The sequence below is a fragment of the Chanodichthys erythropterus genome, chromosome 3 (genome assembly GCF_024489055.1).
Source record: "Chanodichthys erythropterus isolate Z2021 chromosome 3, ASM2448905v1, whole genome shotgun sequence".
In the NCBI taxonomy this organism is placed as follows: domain Eukaryota; kingdom Metazoa; phylum Chordata; class Actinopteri; order Cypriniformes; family Xenocyprididae; genus Chanodichthys; species Chanodichthys erythropterus.
In genome coordinates, this window is record NC_090223.1 from 41,602,615 (window position 1) to 41,625,963 (window position 23,349).

The following is a 23,349-nucleotide window of genomic DNA, read 5'->3' on the forward strand; positions in this document are numbered from 1 at the left end:
TTTTTTTTTTTTCATCAAGATGTCTCTTGGTCACATCTATTTGGTATTGTTTGGAGCAGCCACCGTCCCAGAGTGCGGGTCAGAAGGATACGAGAGAGAGCAGGAGAGGTGGCCTGGCTGCCTGCCTGAACCAAATGATTCCTGCTCCTGCACTATTGTCTATGGAGGGGTGTGGAGAGCAGAACTGCCACACGCAGTGTTCGTGAAGAGCAGAGACGTTACACACCTCAGGAAGCAATGGCTATCACTGTCGATTCATTTTTTACACTCAGAGCATAGTATACAGTGCATAATGTTTCCTCAATCACACAAACGCACAGCAACATCTGAGCTTTGGTTTATTTGCCCCCTGTTTTCCTGTTCTAGATCTAGTGTGTCAGGGCTATTTCCACCAAACACCAGTGGTGTATTTATATCGAAGAACTCCTAGCAGCTGGTCTGGGTGGACAGTGACAGCCATCGCTGCATGTATGTGTGTGCGTCTTGTGTTCGAGCGCTGTGTTTGTCATGCTCGTGTTTCCCATGCCTCTCCTCTGCCAATCATTGTGTGTGATCTGTAGGCAGCTAGAGGTTTGTGGTAATCGGGATCTTCTCTTATTTTTCCCATATGCTTTTTATCTACTTATTCCTTCTTTCTTGCTCTCTTAACACCTTTGTTTGTCTGTTTGCATGTTAAGTCAATAGCATTAGTTCTCTCATTAGTGCATCTCTTTCACACACACTCCCCTTCATCCTACTATGTACCCTAATTCTCATCTTCCTTTTCTTGCCCCCCCAACCCAAGGAGATGTGCACAGGGCAGTGATCAAGTCAAATGACAGACATCACATAAATCACACACATTATAGATTTGATTGTGTAACTGGCTTCCCTAGAGGCTTTACTTTGAATAATGTAGGAAACTCAGAATGCATAATGACTGGCAATACAATTGTCAGTCCTGTTTTGCCCTGCTAAATATGGTTATTTTCTCACAATTTGTTCATTAACTCGAGTCACAAAAGCATTTATGACCAACATCACTCCCTTAAACGTTCAAGGCAACAGTAAACCTGTGCTGTGTGAACACAGTCACACGGGAAAAATAGTCGTCTGTCACGTCATACAGTCAGTGTCTTGAGTGTGTTTTCTTTTGGGGTTCTGGTAATTCACAGAGATGGTTATATGAGCTGTTTGATATCTGAAGGTTTAGGTCCAGCCACCGTTCCGCCGTCACTGCTCGCATCGGTTTTGTGATCTGGTAAGACCCAAGCATTGCCTTCTACACTTAAATATAAATTTTAAAAAAGCTTTCAAAGCTTCTATCCGTTAAATCAAAATTGAAGGGAGAAATGTGCACCTTGATTGGACATATTTATTATACATAAGACTTTCCGGTGTTCTGCAGGTCCCCATTTTAATTTGCTTCAGTCACTGTATAAAAAAAGCTTGGCTTTGGTTATTTATTCATGCCAACAGTATGAATAAATGATTGTAAACTCAAACGCTGACTGTGTAAACAAAGCCCATGAGTGACTATGAGATACAGTAAGTATTATACATAATGTCTCTCACTGGTACAACAGTTTATAACCTAATAGACTTGAAAATTGGCACTTGCATTCTTCAAAACATTGTTCATACAGTTTAAGTTTGCAGCCACATGCACACATATTCTCTTAATGAAGGTCTTGATGTTCTTCTGTGTGAAATATAAACCGAGGAATGTTATGATAGAAAGGTCAAGGTTTGCCATTTCAAAAGACCCTGACCTGTAGTTGCGACCCTATAGCCGAGGTGTCTTTTCCATCATCTGTGTTCAGTCTTCCTCTTCCTTCCTTCCTTTTTTTTTTTTTAAATTAACACTGAATACCAGGACTTTCCAAGGAACTCAGTGTCATCAAAATGTGTTTGGACTCTTGAGCCATACTTGATGTTAGAGCATTAGAGAACCAAATATCAAACAAAGTGGAATGAATTCAGAAACGGTTCAATTTTTAAGCAAAAGCAATAAGTAATGTTCGATTTCTCTCGCTCTCTCTTTTCCATAAGCACACTGATGCAACAACAGCTGTCAAGGTCCCCTAACAAACATACACCCTCACCTAAAAAACTTTGTCTGGCCCATTACCCCACCTTAACTTGACAACACTTTCCTGCTCTGATGTCTCTTGCTCTTGTTGGTCATCTATCTGTTTAAAGCATTTTTGGCAACCAGCTACAGAGCATGAAGGTCAGCAGGAACACTGTCATCTCATAAATGGTTTCTTCATCAACCACCACTCACTGGTTCTTAATGCCGTGACACACCAAGCCAATGTCAAAGAACTACCGGTAACAGAAGCCGACTGTTGTTGCCACTGCGTCTGAGGCATAAAGCTGCGCTTGAACACATCAAAAGGACTACAGGCGACTGTCAACTAGCACATGAGCTCTGCATCTGCGTGAAAGGAAATAACTGTCTATATCAGCAGGTATCAATAGTCTATATTCATCATTCAAAAAGGGAAACCGAATATAGGACTGCAGATATACAAACCGTAAAAACAAAGCAGCTCTTTCTTACCATTTTGAATATCAATCATGCTGTTCACTTCCTTCATTCTAGCAAGCTCATTTTATGAAAATATTGGAATGCTCAGGTAAGATGATGTAAAATTAAAAAGGCCTTCTGTCTGTGCCGTCTTGACTTTGCTCGTTTTCATCACTTTTGCTTTTATTCTCATGCACTGACTCGTTCGCTAAACTAAGCAGCCATTCGAAGCGATCTTTCTCGCCGACGGCATTTCAACATGCTGAATCTGGTGAGCACCGTTGTGAGCACTGCTAGAGCCGATGTGTAGGATGCACTGCGAAAACCAGCCTAACGGATGCGCACCGGTGGCCGACTAACGTCTTGGTGTGTCACAGCCTTTATAGTTCTTTGATTTGACATTTCCATTGGTCTCTGAGACCATCAATTCCTAGTTCCTATGTTTTTTATTTCCAGCGTATCAGCATAATTGTCCTTTCTATTTTCATATTTACATTTCACATTTCAAGAAATAGAGGTGTGTTTATTTACATTTTATTTATGTTTTTATAACGGCGGTACTGTGAATTTTCCATGTTTCAGTATTGATGTACACAATATAAAACATCAAATTTAGTGTGAACTCATTCTCAATTTTTAAGTTGGTCTTAATGAAGCGGTCACAAACCGCTAATAAAGCCCTAAACACTGTAAAACCACTCACTGCTCTGCACATCTCTCTCCTGTTTTATTTTAATCCCACCTTCCACTCCCTCTCTCACTTCCTGCTTTTACTTTGTTGATAACATCACTCTCTATCACTCTTACCTTGTGGGAGTGTATATGTTTGGACAATATAACATTTTGTTGTTTTTTTTTAATCATTTATATGAATTAACTGCCAGTTAGTGGATGTGTAGATGTGTGAATTCACTGTGGTAATGTAGTGGATCAAAGAGACAGTGTGACCAGTAGAAAGCTGTAGAGATTGGCCAGTTTCTTCAGTTTGTGTGACGTTTGACTGTTCTTTTGACAGCCCAGGGTTTAAAAGCCAGGTTCGTATGGACATGTTTTCACTCCACTTGCACTGCTGTTGGATTCTTCGGCGTTTTTGCTCTTCATCTGTCTGTTTAATTTTAGTGCATTCATCCATTTGCCCCCACAAAACCCATCCGCCTCCCACGTCTGCCTGACACACCATCCACAGGGCCAGTGGATCTGGGCCACATGTGCCTGATTCTGATTGGCTCGTATGAACAATTATACTAAACAAAGACACGTTCTGTTCTCTTGATCTAATGGTCTCCTGTTTGGGAAAGAGAAGTTCAGGTTTGCTATGTAAAGTGCTCCACTCAGCAGGAAGAGTTAATGTTAGGTCAGCTCAATGCGCACCCTGTTTAGATGCTCCTTGAGTCTTCAGAATGATGAAATGCTGTGTGTTGTTAGCAGAGGATGCTGCAGAGCCACTGCATTGCAGGCCTTTTGGGTTGGGCTTACTGCAGGCGCATCTGCACTGCTGATAAATGAAAGATCCTGGGACATGCTCTCTTGATCGTGCGGTCTGTCCTCACATCTGTACACGAGCTTGTCTTATGATTAATTATGTTGTACTATCATCATTTCTTTAGAGGTACATGCAAGCTGCAGTTGGCCTTTTGCTGGTTTTGATGTGCGTTCTGTGGCCTCCTCTGCTGACTATAAATACAGAAAAGGAAATGATCGTTATCCCACGCTCTTGTTCCTTTTTTTTCATCCCTGTAATTTGAACGGAAGAACATGCACATAGCTGTTTGGATGTCCAGAGGCCCAAAGGGGATTTTGTACAAGATGAGCATTAGTGCAGCTCCCCATGCGCAAACCATCTGGAGAAAGCGTTTCCATATCACCACACACACACACACACAAACTCTCCAAGCTAAGATGTAAGTGAACTGAAGATTTAACATGATTATTTTGTGTAACTTATTATAACGTATATAAAAGGAGAGATCGGCCAATATTCATTTTGTATGGCCGATATGATACCTATTGTTTTTGTATGGGTATGATAACCAAGAAGCAGAACTGATTTTTAAATTATTTTTAGCTCTGCATTTTGATACAAATAATACAATTTTGAATAACAACAATAGTATTGCTATAGTTGTTTTAAGATATACAATACCATTCAAAAGTCTGGGGTCAAAAGTTTTTTTTTGTTTTGTTTTTTCAAAACTTAAAGGCATTGTTGAAAATTAAAAAAAAAATCAATTTCAAATAATTGCTGTTCTTTTTAACTTTTTTTTTTTTTTATCAAATAATCCATAAACAGCAGCACAAATGTTTTTTAAATAAGAAATTGTAGCCTATTATTATTATTCAGTCATATTGTGACACTTCATATGAAGTAATAGTAATGATATTTCACAATATTATTTAATTTAATTTTTTTTGTATTGTATTTTTGATCAAATAAATGCAGCAGTGTCGTGTAGAGATTTTCAAAAAAATCTTACCAACCCCAATCTTTTGAACATTAGTGTATATGCAAACGCAAATTGACAAATAAAATGAATTTATTCAAACAGGTCAGTTTCTTTTCCTTTGAACACTGTTTTCCGTTTAACGTACTTGCGTTTAATACCGTTATTGGCACTATTCTTAAGAAACCCATAGAGAAAGCAGAAAAGTGTGAATTGAATGGTCTTCTCAAATTTGCCATAGGTTTTCTCATCAACCCAACACCTATGGGATGTCTCAGGAGGTCTGTTGCAATAACCCCATTAAATAAATGGAAAAATATGATCAAATCCCAGTAGCAGTCTTAACACCAAAGTAATGAAAAGAAATGGAGTAGCTATTTGAAGCACTATTAAAAACAAGCCTCATGGATCTCTGATAACAGACTGTCAGACTAATGGCTTTATATTTATAAAATGTATATTTAGGGCTGTCAGTTCAGTATCCAAATTGGTCAAACCATTGCGTGGGCGTGGCAAACAATCGGCAGAGCAAATGGAAAGCAGGTGTGTCTTGTGGGGGTAAACCCTCCCTACCTACCCATAATGCTCTAACCTTGTTCTTGCTCCACTCCTTGCCTCTCACACACCACTCATGGCTGCTCCATCTTATGCTCACGCTCTGTAGGTTGTAACATCTGTTTAGATGACCTTGTGCATAATCACTGTAATATGCTTGCCCTCATCTCTAACAACATCCTGAGCTCTCTGCTGCCCTCTCCTTCCCTGTATATGCTTAAGTTACTATTATACAGATATGACTAACACCGCCGTCTCTTTTTGTTAAAAAAAGTTTAACAAAAAGCTGCATGCTGGTTAATGGTTTTGGTTTTCACCTTTTTTTTTTTTTTTTTTTTTTCGTATTGGCCTTTATTTGTGGTGTGTGTGTGTAGATATTCTTTTTCTTTCAGTGCTCAAATTTTTAATCCTTATATTATTATTTTTTCTTTATGCTTGGATCAGATTAAAGCTGTTGTGACTTTTAAGCTTGTTTTTTTTTTTTATAAATATATATTCTTGCATTTCATGTATTTTAGTAACTTCTGTTTATCTTTTTTCTTTCTATTTATTATTATTTTATTTTATTTTATTTTTTGAAGCATCAGATCAGTCTATAAAATGCGAACACACACTCACACACATGCAGATCGGGCCTCTCAATGGTAACCGAGGCCTCCCTCTCTCTCCATTTTTCTTTTTTGTCTCTCCATAAATCTATCAATCTACCTCTCTGACTGTCTCACTCCCTGATCTCCTCCTTTCGCTCTCGTTACAGCTACATACTGTATGTTTTTTTTGTTTTTGTTTTTTTGTGGTGGCTCTGTTGTCATGATGATGAACTCACAAAAAGCTTGTGAAAGTTTTTGGTTTTTGTGTATGCAAGCTCATGTCTGTGCCGTTCCTTCCCCCTTAGTTGTTTGTGCATTAATCTTTCTCCCTGAGATGGTTTATATATGTATTTGTGTGTCATGATACGTATATAACCGTACGTTCCTCCCTCCTTCCTTTGAGACTGAAAGTGAGTTCGTAAACTCAGAGGTTGGTAGCGTAAACTTACATCCCTTTTAGCTGTTACCTTCACTAGTTAATTTGAGGAATGCCCCTTTTAAGCTATAGATTAAATGTTAGACTATAGACTTTAGTATGAAGTTGGGTTCAATTACTCCTCCACAACAAACACTAGAGTAAAGGCTTCAGATATGTGCCTTTTTTACAGAGCCCAATGACTTTTCCTCCTCTTGTTCTTTCTATCTATCTCCCTCTGCTCTTCCTCCCTCTCTCTCCCTTCCGCTCCCCATCTTACAAGGAGTTTAAAGGTGTAGCAGATGTTGCTAATGTTGATGACAGTGAGTGAAGATGTTTTGACAGTTGTCTGGCTACCATGTGTACTCGTGACTCGGTGTGAGTGTGTGTGTGAGGAAAGCGCTTCTTATTATTGGAATATTGTGGTCTTTCTTTCCTTTCTTCCTCACATCAGGATAACATTGGGCACCGGCTCCTTCAGAAACATGGCTGGAAGTTGGGACAAGGCCTGGGCAAAACCATGCAGGGTAAGCAAGCACCTTTCTCTATCAAGCTCAATCTCTCCCACTCTTACTCTCTCTTGATTTCCACCCAACAGCATCAATGCTCTATGGTTTGATCAGTTGTAAAAATGTTTTCTTTCATTTCTGATCTCTCTCTCTCTCTATTCTGTTCCAGCACACCCATTTGTATTTTTCATTTGTACTGACATTAGTGGATGTGTCTGTGAGGAATGAATTTGTTTGGACTAGTGTTGATACAGTGAATGGGGGAAGACAGGGTGAGATGGATAGACAGGAAGGAGTTGGTAGAATGGCATGAGGTGACATCAGATAAGCACTAGCTTTTCTATGGTCATTATAGTCTAGAGTAGATATGGACAAGAGATGGGTATTTGAGTAATTTTGCAGTTCTGTAAAAATAAAAAGATTTTTTTATGATTTATATTATGATATTGTAATTGTTTTAAATATGTGGGAGTTTGCATTTTCACTCAGTTTGCAAAAAAAGCAAGAAGAAACATGGCTTGAGACTGCACACTTTTATTGTGTGATATGGCATATTATAATGCAGTTAGAATGCCTCTGAAATTTGAAAATAGTCAAAAATGGCCCGTTTTAGTTTTTTTGTTATATTTCTGTCAGGGCTGTCAAAATTAACACACTAATTTTGTGATTTAATTTACTCAGTTTAACGCTGTAAAAAATTAATGCAGCATCTGTTTTTTTTCTGTTGTTCTTTGGCTGCGCTACAGTATATGATCACGCTATCATTCATTCAAGTGCTATTAAACCATTCAAACATGATAAGACACAAAAAAAAAACAAAATCTGTAGCCTACTGTCTTTGAAGTGGCTCTCTGTGAACAAAAACCTGAAACGCATGCACATAGTTCCGCTCCACGCGAAATTGTCAGAATTCCCGCTTTGTCGAGTATCCTCATAAGCGCAGTCTTAAATGAGTTAAAAAGTGTTGAATGAACGTAAAGAGTGGTGTGTCAGATCCGCGTTATGTGCGTCAAGTCTTAAAGTGATAGCAGCCTAATAAACCTCCTGCTGTCTGTTTCATAAATGATAATCAAAGAAAAAAAGACAATGAGAAAATCACACACTTCTCTTTAGCTTTAATAAGGATTGATCTTATTTAATTTATAATTTATGCAGTGAAGTCTGCGCAGTGCCTAATTTTCAATTTCTGTATATTTAGACCTACCTGAAAATCTTAAAGCACTTTTACAATGTTACATGGTTCAAAAACAACAAAAACAGCAGGGAAGGTAAAATTCGGAACCGGCCCGACTGAGCAAGTAGGAAAAAAACCTTACCAAAAATGTTCAATTGAAGCTTATATTTTTTTCATTTACAATTGTTACATCACAATTTAAAAATAATGGTGTCAAAACCTCACACTCAAAAATGCATTTTCACAAAACCATTAAAGCAATAACATTTTGATATAATTAAAGGCTTAAAATTGAGTAGGAAAGTGTAAATGAATTTGCATTAGTCTAAATAGTGTTTGTATTGGTGTAGGAGGAGTACTTACTCATGCACAACCCTGATATGGACAGTCACACCCTAACACTCATGCAACCCAGAATCAGTGAGAAACCGAAACACACTCATATGATCCTCTGTGTCACACCAGATAAACCTATTCACGGTGTTCTTTTGTAGTGCTTTTGCTAAGGAAGATCAACTCTTTCATTTCTTTCTCCATCCCTCTGTCCTCTCCCAGTTCCCTCTCTACTTTTTCCCCTGCACTTGACTTATGGCCTGCAGAGATGCTGTATTGATGCAGTCTTGTTGTCTGAGTTCAGTGGTCATTTGGCTTGCATGCGTGTGACGGAGTAGAATAATATGCATATGAGCCATTCTTCCCTGAAAAAGATCACTTTTTCTCTCATTGTGCAAAGAGCAGAGATGTATAGAGTGTTAGATTTCATGTTGACTTGTCTTAAGAAAAATGTACTTGTTTCATTTTGGGACTTCAAACACTGAGTAAGGAAACACAATTACTTAGAAGGGAGTTTCTTTTCATGGACGGACAGAGTAGACGTTAAGATTTTTCCCAAGACAGAGAGTAAAGTTAGCTTTATAAAGGCTCTGATTTTGGTCATTACTTCAGGCTGATACATTTGTTGGAAGACTGAAATCTATGTAGAAACTGACCAGCAGTTTCTGAGACACACACAAACATCTTATCACCCCAGCAGGATGCATATGTGCAGCAGTCACGCTGCAAAGCCTGCAGGAAATAAAGCACACAGTGAGGAATGCTAGTATGTGTCATCCTCCTAGTGCATCAGATCAAAATGTAGTGTATTATAGTCTGAAAGAATGTTGATATTTCTGAGCACATTTCAAAAGTTTTTTTTGTTCTTTCCCTTTAGTCCTCATTGCAACTTCTGAGTGCATGAGAGGTTTTGTTTGCACAGAAACATGTAAATTGATCTGCCCACATGTAAATCAGTACAATATACTCTCAACGAGGTGAAAGAAGGCAAACCCAGCTGACACCTTTCTGACATGCTGCCTTGTTAAAATGACATTTACAAATCTTTTCAGCAGAAAGGTTTTGATTTGAAAGAAATTGCTCACACAAATCAATGATAGGAATAATAATGTCTCTCTCTCTACCTCTATTGAAAGTAAACAGTGAAGGTTTTTTGTCAGCTAACTTTTGCAAGGTCATTTGGCCCGTCAGGCAAGCATGTGAGTCTCTCCCTAGAGATTGCTTTTATTGCACAAATTTGCACATGCGCACACATACACTCTAGACCACTGCCCTGCAGCTGTTAAGCTCTGCTATTCAAGTACTAAAGTCAGTGTTGTGTAAAAGCCCAAGATCTTAATCCAGTTATCAGTGCGCATAAATGGGAAAGGCATCATATCGGTTTTCATTTCTCTCAGTGACAGCTTCCCTCAACATCCCATGTTATAACAAAATAGCAGGATTTTTTTTTAATACTTTTATGTAGCAATGATGCATTAAGTGGCAGTAAAGACATTTAAATTGTTATAAAATGTTGTAATAATATTTTACTGTTTTTACAGTATTTTTGATTAAAATAAATGCAGCCTTGTTAAGCATTAGAGACTTCTTTTAAAAACTTTTTAAAAAACAGATTACAAACATTTGAGTGGTGTACACACTGTAAGGATATTGTTTAAAATATATATTTGCTCTGAAATGGCTTAACTTTTTTTTTTTTTTTTTGCATAGCTATTTTTGCTACTGTGGTTTAAGTCGGAGGCAATTTCAAAATATCTCCATTTCGCTCTCTTAATCAGTAGAAAGAGGTTATTTGCCCATTAGGAAGCTTTAATGGGCCTATAAAATCACAATAAAATCATTGTGATGTTCACCATATTGATTAATTTTATATTGCCAGCACTACTTCACACAGAGTCAGCATTTCCCTAAGCAGTGACTGCAGAAACCAGAACAACAGCTTTCTTTTTGGCCTTTGCCGTAGAAACTCGCACTCCATTGGTGTGAGTTGCTTTCTTAGAACTCGCACTGCGGAGAACCCAGAGGAAGTAGCCATAGCCAGAGGTTGTCATCCCAGCCAAGTCAAGTGTGTGACAGATTAGGAATGTTTCCAGTGCTCCCCAGCACCGCCCATCTGTTGGCAAAACACTCCAAAGATCAGAGTTTTGTCCTTTCTTGGTTGTCGTCTTCCTGTCATCATGCTGTTTGTGTTTAATACACAGAGCAGACAGAGTGTCTGAAGTTTGTTTGCAGTGAAAGAGATTTTCCAGATCAGATAAAATCCTGGAGCTTCTAGCAGGCTTTAGGAAGTAGATTAGTTCCATCTTGCAGGAGAGAAATCAGGGGAGGGGTAGAGTGAGAGCTTGTGGAAAGCAATGTACACCAAATTACATGGCAGATTGCTTTTGTGGAATCCTCAGAGAAACTGACTCAAGGTTTCTCAGAAGAAAGTGACCATGCGTATGTGTGTTTTGACCCAGTCAAGTGGCCATGTTGGGAATTATTTGAAAACACTCGCTCTTAGTGCAAAGGACTTGGCTGCATAAATACACAAACCCACACACAAACAAACAAACAAACAAACAAACACACACGCCTGTTCACCCATTCTGGTGCTCATGCCATGGTGTTTGAACCTTATCTTTTTCCTTTTCTCTCTATCTTTTGGAAAGAGCCTTGGTACTGAGTGTGAATTTACTGAAATGTCTCCCCAAATGCTTTGAGTTTCCATTGTATTGACTCTGTTTTTTTACTCTTCTTTCTTTTTTTTACTCTTGTTTTTTAGGTAAGGTTTGTAGGACCTCCCCCACTGTATGTTTGTGTGTATGTTTGAGTAAGAGTGTGTGTGCGTGTGGATGTTTTTTTCTTGTAAATAATACAAAATAACTCTCCCCCTTTTACAGTGTAGCCTAACGGCCTCTCTTAGTTCTTTTCTATATATGCTTACAATCACTAAACGCTCTCTGCTCAAAATACCAGCGCTACGATTTGAAACTCATACCAAAATGGAATCAGTGAACATTTTGTAGAAATTAATTGCCCTTTTTTTTTTTTTCCTCTTGATTGTTCAGAATTCACCCATGTTAGAATAGTACTTGTATATATTAGTTTAATGTTTGTTTGGCTGCGATGGGGGTGTTTTGATTGGCTGAGAACATGAGATGGGGCCCTCTGATTGGCTGTGAACATGATTCTGCCTCTTTCCCATGATTCCCCTGAATGGCTTGCCAGAATGAGCCTCAATCTCCCGCCCATTCTCCCCTTCCTTCCGCCTTCGATCGGTCTATCTGCCTGCGTCCACTTTTGTGAAGTGAATGTACACATGTGGTACATGTGGGAGTGGAAATTGTATGTGTTGAGTGTGTGTATGTGTCACCAAAACATGGGGTGGGGGCTCAGGTGTTTTAGCTTGCAGGGAGAAGTCTTCACACCATCCCACCTGCATCCCACTTCTCCTCTTATAAATGTACTTACTTGTGAAAGCCTCACCTGACCTGACCCATCTCCTTCCCCCTCTCCTGCAGAGCATGCTGGCTGTAGAGACACAGTCTTGTGAAACTGAGTTTTAAGCAACGCAAGAGACCACAAAACTGATTGGAGTTGATTCTAGATAAATGGTGAGATGAAAATGGCTATGAAACAGATCTAGTCCTCTAAATAAGTCCGATAAGAACAATGCGCTGCTAAAAGCTCACTCACAGCGTATGCTTCTCATAGCTCGTACAGCTGCGTGATGAAGTATGTATATAACTGCCTCTCTGTCTCAGAAACACATTCACGTGGAGACTTGGACCCGCATGGGGATTGGAGAAAGGGGGAAACGGGGAGTGGAGTGCTCCTTTTTGGATTGAGTGATGGTTTGATACATTTCTGTTGAAAGACAATCATCAAAGAGAGGGGAAACTCCTCCCTGCTTTGTCATGGGGGAACCCAAAAGCCTGAAATTATAGTACCAGAAATGAGCAGTAAAGAGGAGGAGAGTCAGGGATGGTGAGAGGGTATCTCTGTAATCACCCAGGCCCATTGGTAGGGGGTACACCAAAGCCCCTGCCCCCAAACCCAACCCCTAACCCTTTACCCCTTACCCCTGAACGCTCTCTTTGTGCCTCAATCTTCCTGCTTAACCAATTGGTGTTTCTTTTTTGCAGCATTATGATCCTGGCCATGTTGTGCTGATGGTAAACTTAGTGGTAAATGTTATTTTTACCCCTGATTGAATTGGTTATTTTATTTTGATTTATTCTTTCATTTTTTTATTTTTTTGTTTTGTTTTTGTTTTGTTTGATTTTACTTCCCCCATTTCTTGTTTTGATATGACTCTCATCATCAGAGCACCAGTGTTTAATAGGCTTAAACTGTCTCTACCTCTCTTTGTATTAGTCTTCATTCTGCTGCCCGTCTCTTAGTGTTCAATATGCACTCTTCTAGAACACTCTCATTCTGTTTGTTTTCAGTTTTTTGGGGGATATTTAGATTCACTTCCCCTTTTTTGTTGCATTGCACCCTTTTCGTCCAGTCTCGTTATGTTCTTTCACTGGAATGCATAATGCTAGTCTTGACCTCACATTGTTCCCAACGACTGATTGTTTGGGAAGGGAAAGGATTAGTTGATTTTTGGGCCTGATTTTGGGATTCCCCCCTACCTTTTAGGGAAAATTCTCAGACATATTCTAACCTCTGAGATAATCAGTGCTAATCATTACAGGAACATCTAAGACATTCCATGTTTCTGATTATATGTGGTAGAATGTTAAGACACTAGCCAGATACATAAATATTGTTTAAGTATCTAATTCAAATGAAGCTCATTTGTTTTATACAGATTCTCTGTTTTTTTAATAAACTCTCTTGTGCACCCTGGTGGTAGTATGTATACCTCAGTGCACTTTCCTGGAGACTCTGGTGGGGGCTGGAATCCCTTCAGGCCCTTTTCGTTCCATACATGCTCCTTTATCACTTTATTACAGGAACAATTATACCACTGGGCTGAAGCTCCAATCCTCTCTGCCACAAATTAGACAGTCTCAAGTATCCAAACTTTAATGCATCTCTTTCTGCTCAAGGGCTAGGACTTAATGTGTTATCTTTCTTGACTCAAACACAGATTTCTCAAAATGTATTTGCACTACTGATGCCTTAATTCCTTTTATTTAGAGAAATTTGAAAGGCATATTCTTTTGTTAGTTCAGCAGGGTGAGAATAAAGTCAACTATACTTTCTTCTTTTACATTGTTTTGAAAGTTTCTCAAACAATTAATAGGCAAAGGTTATTTATCTTTAAACTGATAATAAAATATGATTAAATAAAATATGAATGAACTGATATTAAAATTATGGCCAATACTAATGGACTGAAAAATATTTTCATGGTATGGCTAATATTTAAAAATGCATACCATTTTGTCTTAAAAAAAAAAAAAAATTGTCAGTTTCAAATCAGCATTTCAATGCTTAAAGGCATTTAGGCATCACGTAATTGTAATGTACATGGGTAATGGTTAAATAATTGTAAAAAAAAAAAAAATCGCATATATATATATATATATATATATATATATATATATATATATATATATATATATATATATATATATATATATATATATATATATAAAAAATATGTTAAATTCCTAGCCCTTTATTACATTTAAGTGGCTCCAGATGTTATTCACAATTTTTTCTTGCCTTTTGTCATTTACATCAGCCCAAGGGTATGAACTGATCCTGCTTTTAAAACTTGAACAACTTCCCCCAAAAAAAATGACAAAAAAGAGGAAGACTGACAGAAAAAAAAAAACTGAAATCCAAACGATTGATTGGAGTCTGATTGACTGTGACCATGGTGCTAGCCTGTGCAGCCGCAAATTAGTATTACTTCTGTTGTTGTGCCTTTTCTCCTTTATTTGAAACCCCCCACCCTTTCCTGTCTCTGTGTCTGTATGTTTGCCACCCCCACCCCATCCCCACACTCTCCCAGGTAAGTACATCCTTTCCCCAACCCTGCACTGTCACCATGGCAACCTCTGGCCTTTGACGTCACTCTGCTGCTGTAGCTCAGTGCTTGTGTCCTTATTCTCTCTGTTCTCCGTCTTTCACTCCCTGTGTCTCTCTTTCTTTCTCTCACTCTCTCTCTCTCTCTGCTTCGTTTGGCTGGTTATGAGTGGATTAAGCAATTATGTGTCAATCTTCAATGTAGTTTTGATTGTCTTTTTTTCTTTTGTTTCATTCTGATTTGTGTTCATTTTTTCTGATGTTACTTTTCCTCTGATCTAGGTCTTTTCACAGCTTGCATATATAAAACATATGACAGGCTATGACTATCAGTAAAAGAAAGTACTATCTCAGGATATCATATGGGACATAAACCTCATTTGCATCCAGGTGTGGCCTGCAGCCAGGTAGGAAAGTTGAGCAGCTCAGAAAGGGTTTAGACCTAGATAAATGGGTGTAAAGAGGAGAATATTGTGAGAAACACACTTTGGATCTGGTAGCCAGTGTTGTCGCAGTACTGTGAAAAGATGCAGTGAATGCTGATATCTCCTCCCTCTCTTAAATACTCCTGGCAACCCAACATTAAAAACATGAGTTGGACTGAACACAGTCCATACTGCATTGAGACTTGGCTAAAAAGAGAGGGAGGGTGATAACAGAAAGTGAGGAGGAAAGTAAGTGAGAAATAAGACAGGCCCTTAAGCAGGCCACTGTAGGGACACTGCGGCAAATTCAGTGAAATCTTCAATCCAACATTCCCCTTCTTGTTTTCTGTCCCTTGCTTCTTTCAGTGGAAGCAGCTTGTATTTTTTTCAGTGTATGCAGTTGATTACAAAATAAATTGGCAGCAAACTCAAACAGTAAACGATTAAACTAGCTTTAGTTAGTCATATTGCAGCACCTGGAATGGCCTTTTAAAGGGGAGAGCTGCACATGAAGCTGTGAGAATGGCTAGAGTTTGGTTCACTGTAGCTTTCTGGTCTCTTGCACTTGAAGGCAGTCTCTCTAACCCAGCACCCTGTGCTCTAAGCAGGCTGTCCCGCCCCCGAGTTTTCTCTTTAATCTGAACAAAAGTCTAACCTCTGTCCTATGTCTCTCTCTCTGCCTCTCGCCCCCAACCTCATAGGACGAACTGACCCAGTGCCCATCGTCCTCAAATATGACGTCATGGGAATGGGGCGAATGGAAATGGAGGTGAGAACATTGTTGTTTGTACTTTCTTTTCATAATGAATGTTCATTTTAATGTCTGCTCCTCTAACCTCCGTGTGCACATGTGCCCACAGCTGGACTATGCAGAAGATGCCACAGAGAAGCGCCGGGTGTTGGAAATTGAAAAAGAAGACACAGAGGAACTGCGTCAGAAATACAAGGTGAAATTCTATGACAGCAACAAGGTTCATTGCCTTTTTCTGTTAGTATTTCTGTCAAACCTACACACACAATTTCTCTTTCCTTAAAGTTCTTCCCAATTCCCTAATTTGTAGTAGATTAAATGCAAGTCTCATCTAGTTAAAATTCAGTGAATGTTTGAGATCGATTTGTCACAGTCACTTGCCTTGGATGGATACAAAGCTTCTCTTGTTCCACTGGAGCTCAACCACATACATACAAACAAACATACAAAAAGATAACTGAAGTTAACTGTGGGTAACATAAGTGGATTGTGTCTCTCTCTGAAGCCATTTGAGGTTATAAGCATGCTTATAATTAATTTGTCTCTTTCTCCTGACAAACTATCCTACATGTACAGTAAATTAACATGTTGATATACCATTCCCCAAAATGCCAAAAGTTGCCTATGCAAGCCAGTTTTCCACACCCAGTCAACCTGATTCCATTAATGTTTCATGATATGTTGTTCTGTGTTTTGTAGGATTATGCAGAGAAGGAAAAAGCCATTGCTAAAGCTCTAGAGGAACTGAGGGCCAACTTCTACTGTGAACTGTGTGATAAGCAATACCAGAAACATCAGGAGTTTGACAATCATATCAACTCCTACGATCATGCACACAAGCAGGTAGGAGGGATTCACATAGGCATGACTATACTGAACAATATTTGAACATCAATTTTCTTCACATTAGTCTTTTTTCATATGTGCAGCTCCAGATTGTAACACTTTCAGTAAGTTTTTATTCCTCTCTATCTAATCCTACAGAGACTGAAGGAGCTGAAGCAGAGAGAGTATGCTCGGAATGTGTCTTCTCGTTCCAAAAAGGATTGCAGAAAACAGGAGCGGATGCTGCGGCGGCTTCATGAACTGGCCGAACAGAGGAAACAGCAAGACCAGTAAGTAAAATTCTGAGTCTGTCTTCTAAGTGTTGGCAGTTATAGCAAATGGTCTCATTCTTTAATTTATTTTTACAGTGTCCCTGGTAGTGGCCCTATGTTTAAAACCACCACAGTGGCAGTAGATGGAGAAAAGGGGGAAGACTCCATGGATGGTGTGCCTATGACAGTGGATACCAACACAGAGGTTATTGAAGATAAGGGAGTCTGTAGTGTTAGTGGTCAAGGCTCCCCTAGAACAGGCCCTACCATCAGCTTTGGGTTTAACAAGACTAGCTCTTCTCCAACACCCTCTGGAGGCTCACAGGCTCCCAAAGTCAGTGTCTCCTTCTCTTTTGCTAAGAAAGCTCCAGTCAAACTTGAGACAGCTGCAGCTTTCTTTGCAGACCCTGGCGAAGAGACAGTGGAAGGAGAAGAAGGTCAGGAAGAGGGAGGAGAAAAGACTGGAGGAGATGATATAGGTGTAGCATCTACCACTGATATCCCCCAAGCAGCATCAGGAGGAGGAGGAGGTGGTGGTGGTGGAGGAGGAGGAGGAGGAGGAGGAGGAGGAGGAGATGTTGGTGGGGGGGGTGAGGGTGAAGAAGAGCAGTCACAACCAGATGATGGAGCCGCCCTGGCCTCCACTTTGAACAAGTTGAAGATGATGATGAAAAAGGAAGAAGGTTACTCTGGACAGGAGCCACAGTATTACCATTACGTACCTCCTGCACATTGTCGGGTCAAGCCCCATTTCCAGTTTCTGCTTTTCATGAAGGCTACAGACCAGTGTGATAGCAAGGAGGATGAGGATGGAGCGAAAGATGAGAAGGCAGCAACAGGTAATGTTGGAGAGCAAAAACATATCAAAGTCAGCAGCTGCACATCTGAAAAAGATGCTGAGAATGAACCTGCACAGGCACAAAACTCAAATCCCTCTCCCACATTAGCTAAAGTGAACACAGAGGAAGAATCGGGTAGTACAGCTGCAGGGCAAATTGATACAGCAGTAGTAGTTAGCTCGAACCAACCAGCTGATGCCAAGCAAGGGATATCAGAGTCTCCAGACACAGGTCCCCGCATGCCAACTGGGCCTTTCTTTCCTGTGCTAAGTAAGGATGAAAGCACTACCTTGCAATGGCCTTCTGAATTGTTGGAATTTACTAAGGCTCAGCCATCTCTCTCCTACAGTTGTAATCCTCTTTACTTTGACTTCAAACTGTCAAGAAACAAAGGAAACTGGGCTAGCAAAAACAGCAAACCTGCCAAGGCCGTTAGCACTGATGGACAAGAGGGGCCTAAGCCTGAAAACACAGACAGGACTCCTGACACTAGTGGAGAGACTTGCACTGCTACATCGGTTGCAGGACCCAGTACTGTTCAAAAAGAACAATCTTTATTAAAAGGGGAGGGTGCTGAAAGCGAGAACAATGAGCAGAAATTACAAAGTAATGAAGATGTGTCTGCAGGGTCTAAGAAAAAGAAAAAGAAGAAGAAACACAAGAAATCAAGCAAGCATTCCAAACGTAAAGAAAAAGCAGCAGTGGAGGGGGAGTTGGAGAATGAGACACCAGGAGAGAAAGCAAAAAAGAAAAAGAAACATAAAAGAAAGAAAAGCAAAAATAAAGCACGTGGCACTGATGAAATTGAAGTAGAGGGAGGTGGCAGTAAGGAAAAAGAGAAAGACAAGGATGACAAAGATGGAGTATCCACTGCTCAGTCATCAGGAGTAAGCACATCCCTTGAGGGAGGAAAGAGAAAACGGTCCCACAAATTGTCTCAGTTGTCTGGGGTTGAGGAAGGCAGTGCAGGAAAACCTAGCTCTAAAGAGGAACACAATGGTACTAAACGTCTTAAATCTGACACCAATGCACCTGCTGCCTCCTGCTCTGCCTCAGCCCAAAAGAGCTTAAGTGGAGGTCGACCTCCAAGCAGTGACAGTGAGGAGGATGGAGGATCATCCTCTCAACGTTCTCGACCAGCTCACCGTCGTTCCACACCACCACGTGAGCAGCGCAGACACCGCAGTGATGATTCTGGACGATCACGTAGTAGGTCATCTCGTCGAGGAGACCACAACCATAGACGCCACAGAGGACAAAAGTCACGCAGTCGATCCTACTCAAGTAGCTCAGAGCGTTCCTCAGCAGGTAGCAGTGCTTACAGTCGCCGTAGCCATAGCTACTCAGACAGCTACAGTGACTACAGTGATGAAGAACGTCGCCACAGATCAAGAATACCCTCCTCAGACTCAGACTATGAGAGGCGTGATAGTGGGCGATCTCACAGGCGACATTACTCCTCATCTTCTTCAGAGGAAGACTCGCGTTCACGTTCACGATCACATAGCCGCAGGAAACATCATCGGCGGAGACACCAACGGAGCAGTAGTCGCAGCTCCAGTCGTAGTAGTAGAAGTAGCAGTGCCCGTTCCTACAGACGCAGCAGCTACAGTCGCAGCCGTAGCTCTGCCAGTCGTTCATCTAGCTCCACCAAGGGCTCTCCACATCGACATGGTCACAGCCGGCGATCTGACAGCTCAACACGGCGACGGGATTTCAACCGATCGCGAATCTACCGTTCCCAGTCTCCTAGGTCTTCTTCCCGCACACAATCCCGAAACAGCAATTCTTCATCTGTACAAGGAACTAGAGGTGGTGGTGGAGCTTCCTCAAAGGAGAGTGGAGGTGCTGCAGAACATAGAAATTCATTCACAGCTCGACAACTCTTGGAGAAAATCCAATCTAGAAAAGGAGGAGATGAATCTGGTACTGGCACTAAGACGGGCATCAAGATCAAGGACCCTCCACAGGGATACTTTGGGCCCAAGCTCCCCCCTGCCCTTGGAAACAAAAGTATGTTGTCTCTGTTTGGCAAGCTCCAAGCAGGAAAGAAGCCACCATTACTTCCTCTTACACGTTTAACCGAGAGTGAAAAGTCTGAACAGGGGAAAAATTCCGATAGTAATGAAGTGATCCTGGTAGAACCCATTCGTGAGTTTCCCCCACCTCCTCCTCCACCTCAGCCACCAGTTCAACAACAGCAGCAACAACAACAAAAGCAGCAATTGGAGGAGGCTGTATCAAATGCTGTAGTGCCCGAGGAGACTAGACATCCACCCTCAGACCCTCCAGCCCTTCATGAGTCTCAGCCACAATATGAGCAGGATCCAGCAATGATGATATCACAATACCAAGGTGAGCCAAGACAAGACCCCAGTAACCCCATTTTGGACGGGCATCTAATGGGCCCCGAGATGGGACCGCAGCCTTCTATGCATGCCTACCCTGGTTACCCCCCTCCCACAATGGAGGATGGGGACATGGGCATGGAAGCTGAAGAGGATGGTCTTGCACCTTTAGAAAGTCAACCAATTACCTTTACCCCAGAGGAAATGGAGAAATACAGCAAGTTGCAGCAAGCAGCTCAACAGCACATTCAACAGCAACTGTTGGCCAAGCAGGTGAAGAGCTTCCCCTCAGCTGCAGCTGCTGCAGCCGCAGCTAACTTGGCAGCAGCGGCTAACCTTGCCCCTGCACCGCCGCCACCACCAGCTGCACTGCAGCCTATCCACATCCAGCAACCTACAGTTTCTGCAGCTTCTGCTACCTCTATTACCACAGTGCAGCACGCCATCCTGCAGCACCACGCTGCTGCCATGGGCCTTCATCCCCATAACCCACATCATCCCCACCATGCCCAGCTAGCCCAGGTGCACCACATACCTCAACATCATCTAACTCCTATCTCCTTGTCACCACTGGGCCATTCTTTGGGCCATTCACTGGGTCACTCTTTAGGACACACTGGCCTGATTCCAGCCCACCACACTGCCTTCCTTTCAGGCCAGCCCATACATATTATACCAGCCTCTGCCCTTCATCACACCCCTCTTGCTCTACACCACATCCCCCATGCTGCCCTCTACCCAACGCTTTTCGCCCCTCGGCCAGCCTCTGCTGCGGCAGCGGCTGCCCTACAGCTACACCCACTTCTGCATCCTATCTTCTCAGGGCAGGACCTTCAGCACCCTCCAAACCATGGCTCCTGAAAGTCCGGCTTCTCTCAAAGAGAAGGCCTGGCCAAGCAGCGTGTAAAGCTGAAGAGTTTTAGCCAATGGGTGGCTCAGTCTGGTGACCCATAGTCCTCCTCTGTCCTCTACGTCCTCTGCTACCTTAGAGTGACCTCAATAAGGCTGTTTAGGGGTGCATTTAAATTGAGGACAGAATAAGATCTTGTCTGCCTTTTGAGATTGCAATGTTATGAAAATGTATGTCCTGAACCAGGAGCTAGGTTGGTTGGTTAAGGTATGTAACACAAGGAGTATGAGTTGGTATATAGGCCAAGACATGGATCTTACAACTAGGAAACCACTGACGTATTGTTTCATTTTGTATGGTATGTCATTTTTTTTTTTTTTTTTCCCTGACGTGTTTCTTGTATCCAGAAGCTCACTTGCTGAAGCCATAATCAAGATCTTTGTTGTGGGCTTTTAGCATGGTTGTATACAGTTGATAATGGGTGGTCTCTTTAAGGGTCACTTTTGGAGATTTTGTTTTTCTGCGTACTAAGCATTCATGAAAGCTGCAGAGTTTAAGAATTAACACATTGTATGAATATGCAAAGATACACTTAAGCCTGCTATTTAAAAACCAGGCTGTGATAAACTGATGATTGGTTTGCTGTAGGATTATCATATTTGGTAATTTTCAGCACACCAATCATCAAAAACCATTGTACTATACTCTGATCAAAGGGTATCACGAAACATGAACAAGATGATTCAAATAAAAGCCATACTCTGCACTCAACAGTGTTAAGCTATTTTTGCTGATTGGTTGTAAATCAATATAAATGATCTGAAAATAGTGGACGAAACAGACATCACACGTTGATGTCAAAAGTTTTATAATGTCACAGGCAGTTGAAACTGTATAACAAGTTACACTTTGGGATTTGAAGGTTCCCATCCCTTATTGAAATTGTGAAATCTTGCACTGAAAAATGTACATTGAGATGCTGTTTTTGCATCTTGTAACAACTGTATGATTGTAGTATTCTGCAATAATTTTATTTTCTATTTGATTTTAAATTATTTTTTTTGTTTTTGGAAAATGTTTTCTTTCTGTACAATTAGTTAAATGTAAATAAGTTAACGTAGTGAAACTGTAAAATAAAGGTTTGTAACACCCATTTAAAATGCTAATAAAAAAATAATGAAATTAAAAATGGGGGAAAAAAGCATATGTAAACATGAATCAGGGCTGGTACTACAGAGGTCAGGAGTGTGTTTGGACAGTGGAGGGGACAGAATGTGGCAACTTTTGGTGACGTACTGTAAATGGCAGCAATGACATTAGCTTTTTTATTCCTCCTTGATGCATCAGCAAATAAAAACTTTGACTTGTAATTCTGGTGTACAGGTATGATTATTTTTTTTTAATCCATGTTTATATGAAGTAGTACTAAAACCTTTTTTCATTGAATAAAAATGTTCCTAAAGCAAAGCGCCCATAACGACCTTATATTACAGCTGCATAACTTTGCATTAAGATTTTAGGTTAACTTAAAATAACATTCCAAAACAGCCTTTTGAACATCAGCAGGACATGAAGTTTGCACTTAAAACAACAGTAAGATATAGAAATGCAAATAAATAAAATTGCACTTTAACATCAGGCTATTTTGTTTTGCAAACCACCATGACCTGTCCCTCACTGTTTAGTGGTGAACCCCAGGAAGAGCAAAACCAGCTGCAAGCCATCAGAAAATGGCAACAAGTGAATCAAATTGCAAGATCATCTGTGCTATATGTAGAAATAACCTGATAAAATGTTTAGCCAGTCACATGACAATAAAAGTAGCCTATTGATGTGTATCCTGACCCATTACAAAAGGTTATATTGGACATGTCCAGTTACTGATTAATAACCTTTTTTCAGTGTTACTAGTCAAACAAAGGGCATTTAAAATTTTGTACTAAAAGTGTTTGAACTATTTTTGTACACTAAGATCAAAACCCACACAAAGAGCTTTCCTTCTGGGATTGTTTACCTTACTGTGGAACGACCCTTTTGAGCAAGTATAGCTCCGAATTTTTTTCAATCCATATAAATTAACTTGAACTTGTAACAATGTTATCTTTATTGTAGGCAGATTTTAGTGATATATTTACTAAGAGTTTGGTAAAACAAACCCTAAATTTAACGCCACAATGAAGTTCACCCAAATGACATGTCAATTTTACAGCTGTTGGTTTCAAACACTAGATGGCACTGTTGGATGGTACTTCACTCGCCGTAGATCGAGTCTTGTTGCAAAGTTTTCACCAGGAATTATATATAGGAAGAATTATCTATATTAAATGTCATTATCTTTCAATTACAATTGCGGCCTGCTTGTCGGATTACAGAGGCGGGGTTTTAATACCTTAAAATAAGTGTTTGAGCAAATATAAGCATTAACTGCGCATTTGACTTTCTAATCCTATCCTAAGCTATATTGGAAAAGAACTGCAGGTGACATTTTTATCTCATTTTCACACACACACACACACACACACACACACACACAAATCATG

The 23,349-nt window shown here is 40.4% G+C and overlaps 1 protein-coding gene across 15 annotated transcripts in view; it reads left to right on the forward strand.

Moving 5' to 3' along the window:
* Window positions 1-22,179, forward strand: part of gpatch8 (G patch domain containing 8) — a 38,170-nt gene extending 15,991 nt beyond the window's left edge. For 2 of the 15 annotated variants that reach the window (XM_067382298.1, XM_067382299.1), the window contains 7 exons: window positions 20-570; window positions 6,968-7,040; window positions 15,626-15,693; window positions 15,785-15,871; window positions 16,375-16,518; window positions 16,660-16,790; window positions 16,869-22,179. In XM_067382298.1, coding sequence (XP_067238399.1) covers window positions 508-570; window positions 6,968-7,040; window positions 15,626-15,693; window positions 15,785-15,871; window positions 16,375-16,518; window positions 16,660-16,790; window positions 16,869-20,820 — 4,518 coding nt within the window. In that variant the 5' untranslated portion in view covers window positions 20-507 and the 3' untranslated portion in view covers window positions 20,821-22,179. Of the gene's footprint in view, window positions 1-19; window positions 6,837-6,967; window positions 7,041-12,656; window positions 12,699-15,625; window positions 15,694-15,784; window positions 15,872-16,374; window positions 16,519-16,659; window positions 16,791-16,868 lie in introns of all 15 variants that reach the window. The other 13 variants (XM_067382302.1, XM_067382303.1, XM_067382311.1 and 10 more) reach the window with 12 other exon arrangements.
* Window positions 22,180-23,349: the final 1,170 nt, after the last annotated feature.